Source organism: Chlorocebus sabaeus, chromosome 14, assembly GCF_047675955.1.
Source record: "Chlorocebus sabaeus isolate Y175 chromosome 14, mChlSab1.0.hap1, whole genome shotgun sequence".
NCBI classification, from domain to species: domain Eukaryota; kingdom Metazoa; phylum Chordata; class Mammalia; order Primates; family Cercopithecidae; genus Chlorocebus; species Chlorocebus sabaeus.
Window position 1 is genome coordinate 95,267,913 of NC_132917.1, and position 16,262 is coordinate 95,284,174.

General features: G+C 46.9%; 1 protein-coding gene across 1 annotated transcript in view; it reads right to left on the bottom strand.

The window, feature by feature from the left end:
- The window catches only part of SH3RF3 (SH3 domain containing ring finger 3), a 375,116-nt gene that overhangs the window by 59,015 nt on the left and 299,839 nt on the right, over window positions 1–16,262 (bottom strand). The window contains exons 6-7 of the mRNA XM_008008347.3: window positions 15,428–15,598; window positions 10,966–11,219 (exon numbers count right to left, since the gene is read on the bottom strand). Of these exons, the coding sequence (XP_008006538.1) occupies window positions 10,966–11,219; window positions 15,428–15,598 (425 nt within the window). The remainder of the gene's footprint in view (window positions 1–10,965; window positions 11,220–15,427; window positions 15,599–16,262) is intronic.

Sequence of the window (16,262 nt, forward strand, 5' to 3'; positions counted from 1 at the left end):
GCATCTGCTGCTGTGCCTGCATGTCGAAGCCCTGGGCTTCCAGGTTTACAAAACTGGAACCTTACAACTGTGGATCCACCACCTTGCTGCCAGCAAAAACAATTCTTAAAGATGTTAGGGATTGAAAGTGGTAACATTTGTAAAAATCTCCCACATGAAAAGATACAGCTCCCTTTAAACACAGCACCACATTCATAGTAATTCTGCTACTATGTGTGTTAGTAATTTCAGGGAATCGTCTCCTTAATAAATATGGATGAAACAAATGTTGGGAGAGAATGAACGTCCCCGGGGGAATGGTGACTTTTGTCCTGGGTTGTTCTGGCCCAAGTGGAGACCTGGGCTAAGCATCAGACACTGCTTTATACCAAGTGGCCCAGGCAGCACCACGCAGCTCACATCCAGCTGCTGTGCATTCTTAAGGCAGAGAAAAATTATGTCATACTGTAATCATTTTCTACCAGCAGACTTTGTGGCATTCATGGCTTCAGAGCATGAAAGAAAATACATGCAATAAAAACAATCTTCTCAGCCCCCAACTATGCACTCGTTAATCCTAACAGCGTTTGGAGGCCACGGGAAGTAGCACTGCGAGACGTACAAAGCTCTCCATCTGGGAGTCGGGCCTTCTTCTGACACAGCCGTGTGTGAAGCGCTGGTGAGATCTAATTATGTGATCCCGGATTCTCCGGGACTTGGGCAGCCTGCTGCTTCTACGAGATGAAATACAGAAAGGCTGATTTATGCGTGGTTTTTTTTTTTTCCTTTTCCTTTTTTCTTCCTTTTTTTTTTTTTATTTAATATTCAGGGCTTCAGCTGGGTTGGAAGCTTGAAATATTTGATCCTCACCCAACACAGCTCCATATTTACAAGGAGAGGAGGTCAGGCAATCACACAGATCCAGGGGCCTCAGGTCATTTAATCACCCTGAAACCCTGACTCAGAGGCCGCTCCTCGAGATTTATTCATCTCTCCCCTCAGCTGTCTGACTCCCCTTCCCTCGGCCCAGAGTCCCTGGAATGGGGTGACAGCCTGCCAGGGAAGCGCTATGGCCCTTGGCCTTGGGACTGCACCAGGGTCTGTGCCCCTGGGCTGTGCGTGGCTGGCCTCTACCTCCTGGCCGGCTTCCCCTTGCCTGCCACACTACTTTGCTCATCCAGGCACCAAAGAAGAGACAGAGTGTGTTCCAGCAACCTCCAACCTCACCTCCTAATACTCTCCCCTCAGCCACACTGGCCTCCTGGCCACTGCCAGTACGACTGGCTCCTGGTTACTTCAGAGGCACAGTGCCAGCACCCCTGCCCACAGACCTCACCTCCCTCAGGTGCCTGGAAGGCTCAGATACCACCTTCTAGAGACCTGCCTACCGCCTTCACAGTGCGCCTGCCCCCTGCAGCCTCAGCCTCCCCTGCTCCTGCTCTAGCTCCAGCTTTCCTTTGCCCGCAAGGCGCTTAGCTCCTCAGAGTTGTGTAATTTACATGTTCACTGGAGGCTGATTGTTCATTGCCTGTCCCCACTGCAATGGAGCTCCATGAGGTGGGGACATGGCTGCTTAATTCATGATAACCCCCGCAATGGTGCCTGGCATGTAGAAGGTGCTCTGCACATTTTTTGAATAAAAGAGTGAGTCTCTGAGAAAAAAGAACCCCAGCCATGTCACTTCCGATTTCACAGAATGGAACCACTGGAGAAGAAAAACTGTAGTGTGAGAAAGCAAGGCAAAGCTCAGGTCGCGACACTGGCTGGTGAAGAGTGTGCTCATCTCTGGTAGGATTTACCCTTATTTTCACCCACCCCGGGTGCCCCCACCTTGAGCTGGCTGGGACTACTCGTTAGTGATGCCAAAGTAGCCCACACCTTCTTTGAAGTCAAGCTGACAGATGAAGGCTGCTTAGGAAAGCACCAACCACAGTCCCTGCTTTTCCCTTTCCTCTCCTCTTTAAACCTTTGGTGTGTTTCAGTCCCACTGCAGCTGCCCCAAGGACTGAGTCCTCACTCAGTTCACTGTATGTCCCTAGTATCTGTAGGTACTCTATAAATGATAGGGGAATGAATATACGACCTACTGCATCACCAGCTTTGTCCTTTCCTTATTTTCAGGGGTATCACTTCCCACTTCAGGGATGAAATGGAACTCCCACAACTCCAGGCCAACCCCCCTCTCCACTTCCCCAAACCCCTCCCTTCCAGTCACAAGGACTCTGGGTCCCACCAGGTCAACGCCTTCACCCACATCCTTGATACCTTCTCTGGCTCATCCCTTCTCTCCTATATTTAGCCTCTTTATTAGCTTTTCCCCCATAATTTATTAACCAGTTGTCTCTCCCATTTAATAAATAATATTCCTTCTATACCTTGTCCTCTTTTAGCTAGTACCTCCTTTTCCCATTTTTCTTTACATTTAATATTTTTGAAATAGTGTGTACACTGGCTCTTTCTTATATTTTTATTCATTTCTATGTAAGTAATCTGTATCTGCCCTCTGGCAGCTTTTATAGTATTTTCCTTATCCTTTGATGCTTGAAGTTTAAGTTCAGCATGTTTAGACTTGGATTTTTGGTTATTTTCCTACTCAGCACTCTTTGTGCTTTCTGTGTGAGAACCTGAGCCCCTCTTCAATTTTGGAGAATTCTCAGGGACTACTCCTTTAAATTTTCTCTCTGTCCCATCTCTTCTATTTTCTAGTTATGAAAATCCTGTTAGAAGTAGTTTGGAGCTCTTCAATCTATCCTCCATGTTTATACATCTCTTTCATATTTTTCATCTCTGCTCTGTATTCCAGATAAATTCCTTTGCATGGTTTTCCAATTTCACTAATTCCACTTTCAACTGTGTCTACAGTTTATGCTACCTACAAAGGTTTTGTATTTAAATATATATTTTTCCTCTCCAAAATTTCAAATCGGTTCTTTTTCACATCCAGTTGTTTCTGATTCATAGACATCCACCTATTTTTTCATAGCTTCCTGTTTTTATTTATTTTTTGTGTGTATGTTACTCCTTCTTTTCCTCTTAGATCTTAAACATACTAATTGCAAAGATGCTCTCAGATTTCTCCCGTATTTTCCTCCCATCTCTTGAGTTTATTGGCTAACTTATGTGTGAGTTTCCCTTTTGTGCTTTGAAATCTTAGTGTGCCAGCTCACCCTGAGCTTGCAGCTTTTTGTCTACTTTTCTGGGTCTGGCAGTTCTGTTGTTAGTGCTGCTTGGCCTCTGGGACCCTCCCTCAGAACTAGGTTTAATGGGATTCTGGGAGTTCTGGTCCTGCAGGGAGGGTGCTGAGCTAGTCCTAGTCCTCAGGCCAGAGCCATCTTCAGCACCGTTCCCAGGGTTGGGGCTCTCTCTTCTCTCTTTCACACCCCAGGTGGAGGCCTAGTATGGCCCATCCCCTGCAAAATGATGGAGCTGTTAGAATTGGCACACCTGGCTCTGGTCCCCTGATTCTCACAGGGGCTTCCTGTCCATATTCTTCTGCAGGAGTTGAAAGTCAGCCAACAAGGCCTGCTTTTTATCCTAGAGCCAGTAGGCCAGTGCTTCAGCACTTGGCTATTGTGTGTTCCATTTTATATAGACCCATAGAGTTGACTTTTTAAATATTAAAAACAAACATCTTTACAACAAAATCACATAACTTAATTACAGTAGTTTTATAAGAAGTCTCTAAATCAGTGTTAGCCCTCCCACGTTCGCTGTTCTTTTTTATTTCATTCAGCTCAAAATGCTTTATAATACCCCTTTTGATTTGTTCTTTAATATATGGGTTATTTTGAAGTATGTTATTTGAAGTATGATATGCTCAAATATTTGAGCATATCAAATATGTTATTATTTGTATTATTGATTTCTAATTCAATGCCACTGTGGTCAGAGAATATAGTTTCCATGACTTGAATCCCTTTAAATGTGCTGAAACTTAAAAATATCATGGTCCAGTATATAATCTATCTCAGTAAACGTTCCGTGTGCACTTGAAAAGAAGGGTTGCTGTCGTTGGGTAGAATGTTCCACAAATGTCAACTAAGTCAAGTTGATTATAAATGTTCCACAAATGTCAACTAAGTCAAGTTGATTATACTGTTGTTCTAATGTTTTAAATTTTTACCATTTTATGTCTAACTGTTCTATCAAATATTGAGAGAGAGATGAAAGTCTCTGACCATAATTGTAGATTTGTTTATTTCTCCTTGTACCTTTATCCATAATTGCTTATGTATTTTGAGGTTCTGTTACTTGTTGTATAAATATTTAGAACTGTTATGTCCTTTTAATGAACTGACCCTTTTATTGTTACTGAAATTGCCTTTTTATCTCTAATAATATAATTGTTATAAATTCTGCTCTGATTAAGATAACCACTCCGGCTTTCTTTTGATTAATATTAGTGTGGTGTAATCTATTCTCATTATTGGCAGATTCTGTATTTGCAAATTCTTCTACTAGTGAAAAATGATTTGTAACCCCCAAGTCATTATCTGTGGTGCTTTCAGTTATTTTCAGACATTCGTGGAATGGCAAAAAATTTGAGTTGCCTGACACCCATATTCCCAGCTGAGGTTGAACAAGGCGACATTCTGCCTTTTTGTTTCAGCGTCACACAGAGATGACAGGAGGATAGATCCGATAGGTGGCAACACAGTATAGTACAGGAAGTTTTGGCTCTGAGGCCAGTTGGACAGTATTTGAATCCCAGCTCTGGACCTGTTAATAGAGCAACCGCAGGTCAGCCACTTAATCCTTCTGAACCTCATTTTCCTTTTGTCAAATAAATAAAATAGAATCTACTAGAACAAGATGATAATTTATGTGAGATATGTGTACACACCCATGCACGCACGCCACACACAATTTCACCTAGAAACAATAGTTAAGTATTCACAAATTCAGTGTTCATGATAACTTTGTAGAATGTAACTACCGTGAATAACGTGTATAACTTGTTCCATCCCTTCACTTTTAGCTTATTTGTGTCTTTAGACTTGAAGTATTAAAGTATGTTTCCTATTCACAGCATACCATTGGTTTTTTGTTTCTTTTTAGTAATATGTGACAATCTCTGCATTATATTTAGGGTTATTTAGACCATTTACATTTAGTGTGATTATTTACATGATTTAGGTTTAAACCTACCATACTACTATATGTTTTCTCTTTGACCCAAGTATTCATTGTTTCTTTTCCCTTCTGTTAATGCTTTCTTTTGGATTGATAGGATGTTTTCATGATTCCTTTTTATTCCCTTTTAGCTTATTTGCTGTAACTCTTTGTTTCATATTTAGTGACTGCTTACATCTTTACTTTATTATAGTCATTTACAAATGATTTTATAACATAAAGATTCTTACAGTAGTATACCAAACTTCCACTTCTCCCTTCCCAAACTTTGTTTTTGTTTATTGTACATTTTACTTTTGAGTTTTAAATCTCAAACTAGATTGTTTTGACTTTTGTTTAAACAGTCAATTATATTTTAAAGATATTCAAATAATAAGAAAACATCTCATATATTTATCTACGTAGTTACCATTTCCAGTGCTTTTCATTCCTTTGTATAGATCTTCATTTTTATCTGGTATCATTTGCCTTCTTTCTAAATAATTTTATTTTTACATTTCTAATACTGTGCATTTATTAGTGATAAAATCTTATAGTTTTACTATTTCTGAATAATTCTTTATTTTGCTTTTTTTGAAAGATATTTTTGCTTGGAGTAGATTGACAGGTATATTATAGTACTTTTTTTGGTTATTCTCCTGTCATCTCACTTGAACTGTTCTTGACAGCATCCTTATCCTTATCTTCTTTTTCTATTTCATGTAATATATCTTTTTTCCTCCAGCTGTTTTCAGTGTTTTGTCAGAGATTTTGAACAATTTGGTTGTGATTTGCTTTGTTATAATTTTCTTCATGTTTCTTGTGCTTGGTGTTCACCAACTGTCTTTGAACTGTGTTTGTGGTTTTCATCAAATTTGGAACAATTTTGGTCATTATTTTTTCAAATCGTTTTTCTGTCCTACCTCTCTCCTCTACATTGGAGGCTCCAATTACACATATATTAGGCCACTTAAAGTTGTCCCATTGCTCACTGATTCTGTTTATTTTTCAAAATTGTCTTTTATCTCTGTGTTTCACTTTCCATGGCTTCTATTATTATGTCTTCAAGTTTACTAATATTTTTTCTTCAGCAATGTTTAAATGCCATTAATTCCATCTAGTATATTCTTGATCTCACATACTGTAGTTTTTACTTCTAGAAGTTTGATTTGGGTGTCTTATGTCTCTACTTAACTTTCTGAGTATGTGAAAGGCAACTGTAATATCATTTTCAAATGTCTTTGCAACATCTATGTCAATTTGGGGTCAGTTTTGATTGATTGATGGATCCCTTCATTGTAAGTCATATTTTCCTGCTCCTTTGCATGCCTCATAATTTTTTATTGAACATCAGACATTGTGATTTTTATGTTGTTGAGAGCTGGATTTTTTTATATATATATTCCTATAAATATTCTTAAGCTTTGTTCTGGGACAAAGTTAAATTAATCAGAAATAGCTTGACTCTTGAGTGTTGCTTCTGAGCTCTGTTGGGTGAAACTGGAACAGTGCTCAGTCTGAAGAGAACATTCCCCACTACAGAGGCAAGGTCCTGTGTAGATTACTCAATGCTCGGTGATTTCTGCAATTTTTCCAGTCTGGCTGGTGGGAACAGGCACTATTTCCAGCTGGTGTGTATTCTGGGCACTGTGAGCACTAATCCTTTCTTTCTTTGATTCTTTTCCTGGCTTTGGGTATGTTTCTCATGTTCATATGCAGATTAGTTGTCGGCTGAAGATCTGAGGGCATGCTCTGCAGCCTCTCTGTGCTGCTCTCTCCTCTCCGATCACTGCCCTGGAAGCTCCAGACCTCTCTGTCACAGACTCTAATCTCCAGGTCCTCACTGCAGAAAGCCTGTGGGGCTCCTCCACCTGGTTACCTGCTTCCCTTTGCCAGTGCCTGCAACGTCTCTCGTGAATCAGTCCTTGGTTGTCTGGTATCTTGAAAACTGTTGTTTTATATACTTGGCTTTTTAAATTTGTTTCATGTGGGAGGGTAACTCCCGTCCTCATCACTTCAGATTGGCCATAAGCAGAAGTCTAGCTCAATCTTTTAAACATAAAAATAGGACTATGTCTATTATTCAACACCCTTTAATGTGCCCCACTGCCCTAAGGATAAACATCTAAATTCCTGACATGGTCTAGAAGAACCTCCATGCTCTGTCCTGCTTAGCTTTTCAGCTTCACTGCGGGTCTTCCTTTGCTCCTGCACCCTATCCATATTCCAGCGTCCAGGGGCCCCTGGCTTCGGCAGGCCAGGAGCTCCCCATGCTTCCCCTTCCTGAGTGCTTCCCACACTCTCCTACTGCTGCATGCTGAGCTTTACCCACCTTTCAGATTTAAAGGACAGTGTGCCTCTGCAGGGAACTGTCATCTACACACTGGACTTCTCCTTCTTCCATACCTTTGCTTTAGTCATGTCACAGCTAAATAAAGTTTCCCAAAACAAAGAGTTATGCTCTTCCTCATTGCCAGGCCGTTGCTCATGCTGGTTCCTCTGCTCAGAATCTCTTTTCTGTTTTGTCTCAGACATTTCCTATTTGTCCTTTAAGATTCAAGGCATTATCACCTCCTCTTGAAAACTTTCCATATGCCTTACCCCTAATCCTCCTCCTATTTTCCTCCCCAGTTGGAATGAATTCCCTCCTTCACGCTCTCCTAATACCTAAGCAGGCCTCCTTTGCTGCGCTTTACCAAACCCACCACAGAACTTTGTTTTCTAGTCATTCTCTCTAACTGGGGTGGAAATGGGGCTTGTCTGGTTCTCCTCCATTTCCAGACCCCTGCAGGGTGCCTTGCCTGTATCTAGCTCCTTCTCAGTGCTTCTTTGCTGATGAATTCATGGCTCTGCTGGGCTCTTGCTCCTACTAAGCACAGACAGGAGTGTGCAAGGAACACTGGCACTTTACAGGGGGTGCTCTGCCCTTGGGAAAGGAGTTACATTAATCAAGCAGAACAAATCATATTGGATGCTATGGCCAATGCAATTAAGCCTTTGTCAAACTGCCTGACTTTGGCTCGAGATGAGAACATTGATGAAATGCCTCCCACCCGCCAGGGTTGGGGTCTGCTGAAATGGGCAATTACTGCGGGGAACAATCCATTACTTGGACTGTCAACAGTGTTTTTTCTCTCTCTAAATGCAGAATGAAGTGGAAAATGCCGCAGGAACTCAGTGGCATTTAATTTACTGATATGGCTCCGTATAGCGTGGGGACAAGTGCTGGGCTGGGATGCATGGGGGAGCCGTTTAACCATCCCGTGCCTTGCTCTCCCCATGTGTAACATTAAACTGATGGAAGAGAATGCTCATGGCACCCTCGTGGTTACTATGGTGATGGAGGACTGAGACACAATGTTGCACGGCCCCACAGCCTTGCCAATTTCTTTTGATACTGCTTGTTATTCCACAGAGGGAGAAGTGACTGGCAGGGCTCCATTTCTTCTTTGAATTGGGAACGTGTCTAGCAAGGCTTGGTGTGGAAAGACCATTATACTGGCTATTCTGGGCAGACAACTCAGGGTCACTGCGCCGGGATGCTGACTCACCGTGATGAGTAAGGCCACTCACCCTTTCTAGTGCTGGTGCATGTGGAAACATCTGTACAGCACGCCGGGCTGATTGGATGAGATGTTTAAAACCAGAAGGGAGGCCGGGCGCGGTGGCTCAAGCCTGTAATCCCAGCGCTTTGGGAGGCCGAGACGGGCGGATCACGAGGTCAGGAGATCAAGACCATCCTGGCTAACCCGGTGAAACCCTGTCTCTAGTAAAAAATACAAAAAAATAGCCGGGCGAGGTGGCGAGCGTCTGTAGTCCCAGCTACTCGGGAGGCTGAGGCAGGAGAATGGCGTAAACCCGGGAGGTGGAGCTTGCAGTGAGCCGAGATCCGGCCACCGCACTCCAGCCTGGGCAACAGAGCGAGACTCCGTCTCAAAAAAAAAAAAAAAAAAAAAAAAAAAACAAACAAACCAGAAGGGACCTGGCCTGGGACTTTTGGTCCCCTGGTCCTGCCTGGGTGCTCCAGGGGCCAAACAGATAAGCATACTGGCTGCCTCTGACCAGTCAGGGAGCACGACTTCAGATCACCAGATCACTTGCCAACTGCAATGACTGTATCCCCAGCTAGAGGCTACCAGAAAACACAGATCCACGTAACCCATGCTGAAGGATGGCTGATCAGAAGGTCACGGGTTGCAGGGTGCGCTTGGGCACCCGGTAATATTGCTGCAGATTCTCTCCCAGGGCCCTGGAGCCAGGGTTGCGAAAACAAAGAATCATTCTTGGCTAATTTAAGTAAAAAAGATACTAGTAGAGACTTACAGAATCTCTGCGATGGCCGAGTAGGTCCTGAAGGCTCTGACACCAGGGTAGTGCTCAGACCACCCATGAATCTTTCCTAGTGCTAAATTACCCACTGCTTGACAGGTACACCACCAGCACTGGGCACCTGAAGTCCACCTGTACCCACTGATGGTGCCAGACACCAGGCACCCAAAGTCCACCTGAACCCAGTGATGATGCTGGGCACTGGGTACCTGAAGTCCACCCTGCACCCACTTGGGTGGGCAAGTAGATGACAGACATTTACCCCTTGCCCCATCAGCTAAGCCAAAGAAGGAAATATGGCCTCTGCTGTGCTAAGTGTTGTCTCCTCTTTCCACACTTGAGAAGTTGCTTCTTTCTGGACACTTCGAATGGGTCATTGTGTTGGCTGGTTTAAGAAATAGAACATTTTAGGCCGGGCGCGGTGGCTCAAGCCTGTAATCTCAGCACTTTGGGAGGCCGAGACGGGTGGATCACGAGGTCAGGAGATCGAGACCATCCTGGCTAACCCGGTGAAACCCCGTCTCTACTAAAAAAATACAAAAAACTAGCCGGGCGAGGTGGCGGGCGCCTATAGTCCCAGCTACTCGGGAGGCTGAGGCAGGAGAATGGCGTAAACCCAGGAGGCGGAGCTTGCAGTGAGCTGAGATCCAGCCACTGCACTCCAGCCTGGGCAACAGAGCGAGACTCCGTCTCAAAAAAAAAAAAAAAAAAGAAATAGAACATTTTATTGCTTCCATGAATTTACATTATTTTTGCCCTTTAAGCCTCACTTTGAGAAAGAGATGATTTCTGAGAGGACAGAGTTGGGGTAGGAAGAGATATTCTGGGTTATGCTCTCTTGTCCCAGGGTACTTGGCATCATGCCAGCGTCACTGGCTCCACCGTGGTGACCGTGGTGGAAGATGCCGTGGCATGGGCTCCCAGATCAGCCTGCAAATCCAGCATCAGCTGTTCTTATTAGCTCAACACTAAGCCACCAACCAAGATGTGCTTACCTTCTTTATGCCCTTAAGGTCCACCCCATAATTTCTTTTCATCTCACAACATCCCGGGGCCAAACTGGTTTTCCTTAACTTTCTCCAGCTGCCATGAAGGCGAAGGATCAACAGCTGTCATTCCTCCTGCCTCAGAGCACTTCAGAAAGGGAAGAGTCTGGACCTGAGTGTAGGGCTGCTGTCCTGTGAGATGCTGCCTAGTTGGGAAGCCCTGCAGGGCGGCAGATGGAAGACCCATGTGGCTGGCTCGCAGTCATTCACGGGGGAGGCATCTGAAAATGCCGGTGTTAATCTTATTAGCCCATGAGGCCCTCTTGCCACAATGAAATGTGTAAATATTTGTAAATTAACTTCAGCTGCCAGGATGGGTAACATGATAAGGCAAGTGAACTTCCCAGAGATCAGACGTTCACGAGCATGACAAGCACATACCACCAGCCGCACATGCACTGCTGGAGCCTTGGGCCAAGATGTGTCTCACAAGCATGTCCCAGGAAGCCCCACTGTTGATGCCTTGCAGGGTGAGGCCCCTGTGAGTCTGGGAACGTACCTGTTGAAATGGTGCTCCGGGCTTGGCTGGCCACTGGCTGGGCTGAGTGCCGCAGACAGCTGCCTGTTGGCGGTGAGGCTGTGGGGTGCTGGGCGTGGGCCTGGGGAGTGGTGATGGGCAGCGCAGGCCTGGTGGCAGTGGCCAGGCTGCTCAGACTCCCGCTGCCTGGGTGCATGGTTGTGGTTATCCCTTTGGCCAGTGGAGACCCTCCGACCACATTATTCCGGGGCGGCCCTGCCCCTCCTGCAGGCACCCTGTGGAGAGAAAGCAGAAGGAATTCTGATGAGAGGCTCAGAGGTAATGGCGCCACGTGGGCCTCTGGCAGAGCCTCGCTCTGACCTGCTGGCTCTGAGAGATGAAGACCAACTCTTCTGGGGACAAAGTCCTAAAACAGTGCTCATCACTGGCACGAGGGCCCCCTTTACAAGAACTGCATGGGGTGCAAACTGTCAGTGTGAAATATTTAACAAATAGCAACGCCACCCTGAGAAACAGAGAAATGAGCCGAATCAAATCTTTTATACCAGAGCTACTGCCTTAGTTTGTTCTTACAAACAGCTGTGTGTCTCCAGATACACTCAGAAAGAACAGATGACTCAGTCATGTCCCGCGAGGCCTTGACGCATCCAGCACGTTGGGGAAAGGATGGCAAGGATGCTGGCCCCCTCTGGGCACGACTGCCACCTCGCACCTGCTGGCTGCTGGGAAAGGGCACACACAGCACGACGTCCTTCTGAATGTCTGGGAGCTTGCAGTTCCATACCAGAAATAGATGGCCTTTCACTCCGAAGTTTCCAGATGAAATCAGCTCCCACAAGAGGAACACAGCCACTCTGGAAATTGGGCTTTTCACGCTTTCCCTCTTTGTATTTGTACTTAACCCATGTCCTGGAGGTAGCGATGTGAAATATGGCAGAGTTAGGGGCTTGGAAGCTTCTGTGGATTCAGTTTCAGAGGACTTAAATGTCTTCCATTTGTCCAAGAGCTGGGTAAATTCCCGTTTCCGTCCCTTCAGGATCTTATTCCAAGACACACCAAAAGCCACAGGTGGGAGAACAGGCTGCCTGGCCCCTGTCTCCTGGGCCTGGTCCAGCCATCTGCCTGTGGCTGGTACCACTGGGCACAACCTCTAGCAGGGAAGCTCCCGGCAACACAGAATGAGGGCTTCCGCACAGCAGCTGAGAGGAGAGGGGCTCTTGGAAAAGGACTCACCTGCTAAGGGAACCTGGGTGGTGTCCTCCTTCCCCACCCTCAGAGCTGTGCTGAACTTCATCCCAGCAATCAAGCTTATTAGCAGGTCAGCCGAAACCATGAATTTTAAAATCCCATTTGCTATCCGTTGAGCTCACTTTTCCCCGAGGAAATCATTTTTAAACACTAAATAAAGTGGGCTCACAAATGAGTCACTAATTTGCAAGGTGATATTGACAAGTCTGAACACAACAGACACAGACACACGTCTGCCTCTCATGAAGCAGAAAACCCTCTCGCTCTGCCCTCATGGCAGGATGGCAGGGATACCCTGGGCTAGTCCTACTTCCTTAGAGCGTGCCGTCACGGAAAGAGCCACACACCGGCTCCCGCACCAGGTTTTTAAATGAACTCAGAATGCTCAACTCTGGGCACTATACTTGCAGCCCCGATAGCCCACCGGCACTCCAGGGCCTCCCAGCACGATGGGGGCAAGCACAGCTGGTGGATCCAGGTCTATGCAGGAAGGGGTAGGCCTTCGCCCGCCCTCCAATCACTGCCAGATAAGGCATCGCCTTCTGCTGGGTGGCTTTGGCAATTGTCCTGAACCCAGTAGGGATCAAGAAAGTTATAAGTCCTGGGGGCACAGCCTTGGAGGGGGACAGCTGTCTTCCACTTCCGGGGATAAAGACCAAGACCAGATTTCCTGTTTTGTGCTGAGCTATGGATTGCAGTGAGGGACCCATGGCCTCTAACATACTGACCTGGGGGCAGCCGACCCGGGGGCGGTTCGTTCTGTAAGGAACCAGAGAGGACACTCAATGACCTCCCAACACTGCAGTTACCGGGGCTCGATTTGGAGTGGCTTTTGCTTAATGTTTATTCCTGGCTCTGCCATTCTTTGGAAAACACACACCAAGAGGGCTTGAGGAGAGTGAGCAACCATGAGGTGCACAGCAGAGGTGGAGGGAGGGGCCCGGGCCCCGCTAAGAGCTCCAGTGTCAGGAGCTGGAGGATCTTCCCATAACAAACTCCCTGGCAGCAGGAGAAGACAGTTCTTGAGGAGACATTTTGATCAGAACAACTAGATTTCATGTATTGATTCGACCTGCATTTATTGAGCACCTCGTATATGAACATGGTATGCAAGAAGCCAGGGAAACAAAGCTGGAGATGGCTACTGTGGCCCAGGGGCTGGCCTGTGAGGGGGGATCCTGCATGCCTGTAGATGACCCTAACAGGCAGAACTTGTCAGTGGGCTGCTTGGGATGACAAGGTGGGTAGAGCTGTCCATCCTGACTATGGCACAGGCAAGGATGAAGGCCTCCAGGCAAGGCTTCATATAGCAAGAAGACTTAGGACCCAGTTCTTGAAGGATATTCAGTGATTTAATTCAGAAGCAGGAAAAGGGTGGAAGGCATTCCAGTATTGTGGGGGTGAGGGCCGCCTAAGAGAGCTCCCCGTGGTGACGCTGACTGATGCATGTCAGGAGTTGCCCAGCCAGGCGGTGAAGGGCCCCAGTGCCACGCACGGAAGCTGGACTTAAACCGCAGGCTTTACATCTCTGAAGGTCTGTGGAAGTTCTCAGGTAAAGATAAAGGAAGAATCAGAGGAGAGAAACTGGAAACTGGGAAGCCGATGGCCTCCCTCAGAAGCTGCTGCTGTAACCTGCTGCGTGGAGGAAGAACTTGCCTCCTCATACAAGAGTAGGGCGTGTGACAGAGTGATGCCCCCCAGCAGGGCGGGCGAGCCCAGAGGTGTGGACACCTGCCATCTCAGGCTGCGCCTTCTTGGAGGGCGCCAGCTGGTCAGTGAGTCCCCTAATCTAGAGAGGTGACCTGTGCTTTCCTGCAAGGGCTATCTGATGACACGACAGGTGAGCCCAACGCCAGGCCAAGGGCTTCAAGCACAGGCCGGTTGCAGGCTGAGAGAGCCAACCTGTAGCTACTGGCGTGGGAAATCCAGACCAGAGACCTTCGGGGCTACGCACGCTGGGCAAGTCACCCCACACCACTGACGAAGCCCCAGAAGGCTGTGGGCAGCTCACCCCCTAAGAGCCACCCCTCTGACCAGGTGGCTGGGTTTGAGGGGGTGCATTTCCTGAAGCCTCTGTGCACTTTGCTTCTCAAGCTTTTCCCTGCTGAGCATCACCTGAGCAAAGGATTTCTGACTGCCCCTTTAGCCCTGTGCCTGCAGACCTTTCAGGCTTTGGGCAACTCCATCAATCCCTAGGCCCTTTCTGGGCACCTTGAGAGAGGCCCTGGCTGAAGACTGCCTTGGGAACTAGAGCTGCTCATATCAACACCACATGTGTCCCAAGAACACTCTGCAAGTGGGAATGAGCCCAGCAATCAATGCAGGCTCTACGGGTTATTTAATTGTTTCCACTGTAGCCCTGTTCCAAAGACAGGAGAAATCCAAGGCCACGTCTTTCACTTGTGTGTGTGTGCTGCAGTGTCAACACAGGGCCATGCCCAGTGAGGCTGACTGATATCACCAAGCTGTGGACCCTCATCTCAGTGAAAAATTCCCAGACAACCCCCTTGTCTCTTCAGTGACTCTAAAATTACATATTCTATTTTATAAAAGCAGTAGAACAAAGAACTTATTAAACACTGACAACACAAAGAAAAAACAATCTATTACCACGATGCGACCACTCAACAATTGTTAACCTTTGGGAATATATCATTTTTCCTTTGCATATATGTATATAGTGTTTTACATATCACATATCTATATGTGATGACACACAAGCATACATACTGCGTACACACATGCTGTACCTACATTATGCACATGTGCACACACATTGTGCTTACAGTATGCATACGCACAGGCATGCACACTGCACATACACTGCACACATGCACAAATACCATACACGCAAGCACACAGAAGCGTGCACACACTCTGCACACGCATACACACTGAATACACTGTATATATGTGCACGCACTGTCCTCACATAAACTCACACTCACACTTGAGACCTCACTCTGGTGACTTTCCTGTTCCTGCTCCTCCTGTTCCCGTTCTTCTCCCCTTGGTGGCCAATGTCTGCTGAGCACAGTCAAGGAGTTGAGTGCAAACCCAGTTCAGAAGGTGAAATGCGGGCCTGGGGACACCAGCGGGGGCTGAACCCTGGGCACTGGAGGCCTTGCTGCCTTCTGGGCCCGGCTCACAGAGTAGCCTCCGTCAGTAACAACAGCGGTAAGGCATGTAGGTCCTTGCCCTCTCCTTGCCCAGGCTGCCACTACCATGCCCTCACCTGGAAACGGGTGTCACGTAGTTTCCGGGGAACACCCCAGAGACCCCGGTCCTCAGGGACGCCCCCTTGAACCAGCCATCCTGACACTTCTCGAGGACCCGGTACATCTCTCCCTTGTGCAGCTCCAGCTCGTCACTCTTCTGGGGCTTGTAGGCATAGAGCGCCAGGTACCTGCGGGCAAAGCATGGGGCCAGTGTCAGTGGGAGCCCTCCTGGGGAACAGGGGACTGGCCGGTGTTCCTGGGGGGAGGTTGTCTTTGGAGGAGCCCAACCTAAAAAGACCCACAAGTGTCTATGGGGGCTTTGCAGTTTACAGAGGCCCCACACACCCTCCCTGGCTCACTCCTCACAATGAACCCACGAGGCAGGGGAGGGAGGGGGCCTGCAGGGAGCTGCCTGCAGGGGAGGGGTGTGTCTGTCACCCACAGCCTTAGGAGGATTCCACCTGTCCATCTGACAAGATGGGAAGGCAGCTCAGTAAGGCACAGTGACCTCAAAGCCCTCGAGGACCTCTGAACTGCATCCCAGGGCCAGGTCTTTGGACTTTCTGGTGGTTTCCTCTTCTTCACACTGTTTAAAGTCTGATGCTCTGAGCAAGGGAAACCTTAGGGAAAACTGAGGGTGAGCTAAGCTAGTCTTGGGCTGGGTTTTCCTCACTTAATCTAACCTAGACTGGTTTTCCTGCCTGGCTTATCCAATCAACCAGAGCTGGAAGAGACCTCAGAGGCCCTTTTTAAGGGAAAGGTGGTTAAGTTAGAAAACTGTGGTTGCATACTTCCTTGTAGTAATTGTGCCATGATTAATTATTTGACCTTTTTTTTTTTGAGACAGCATCT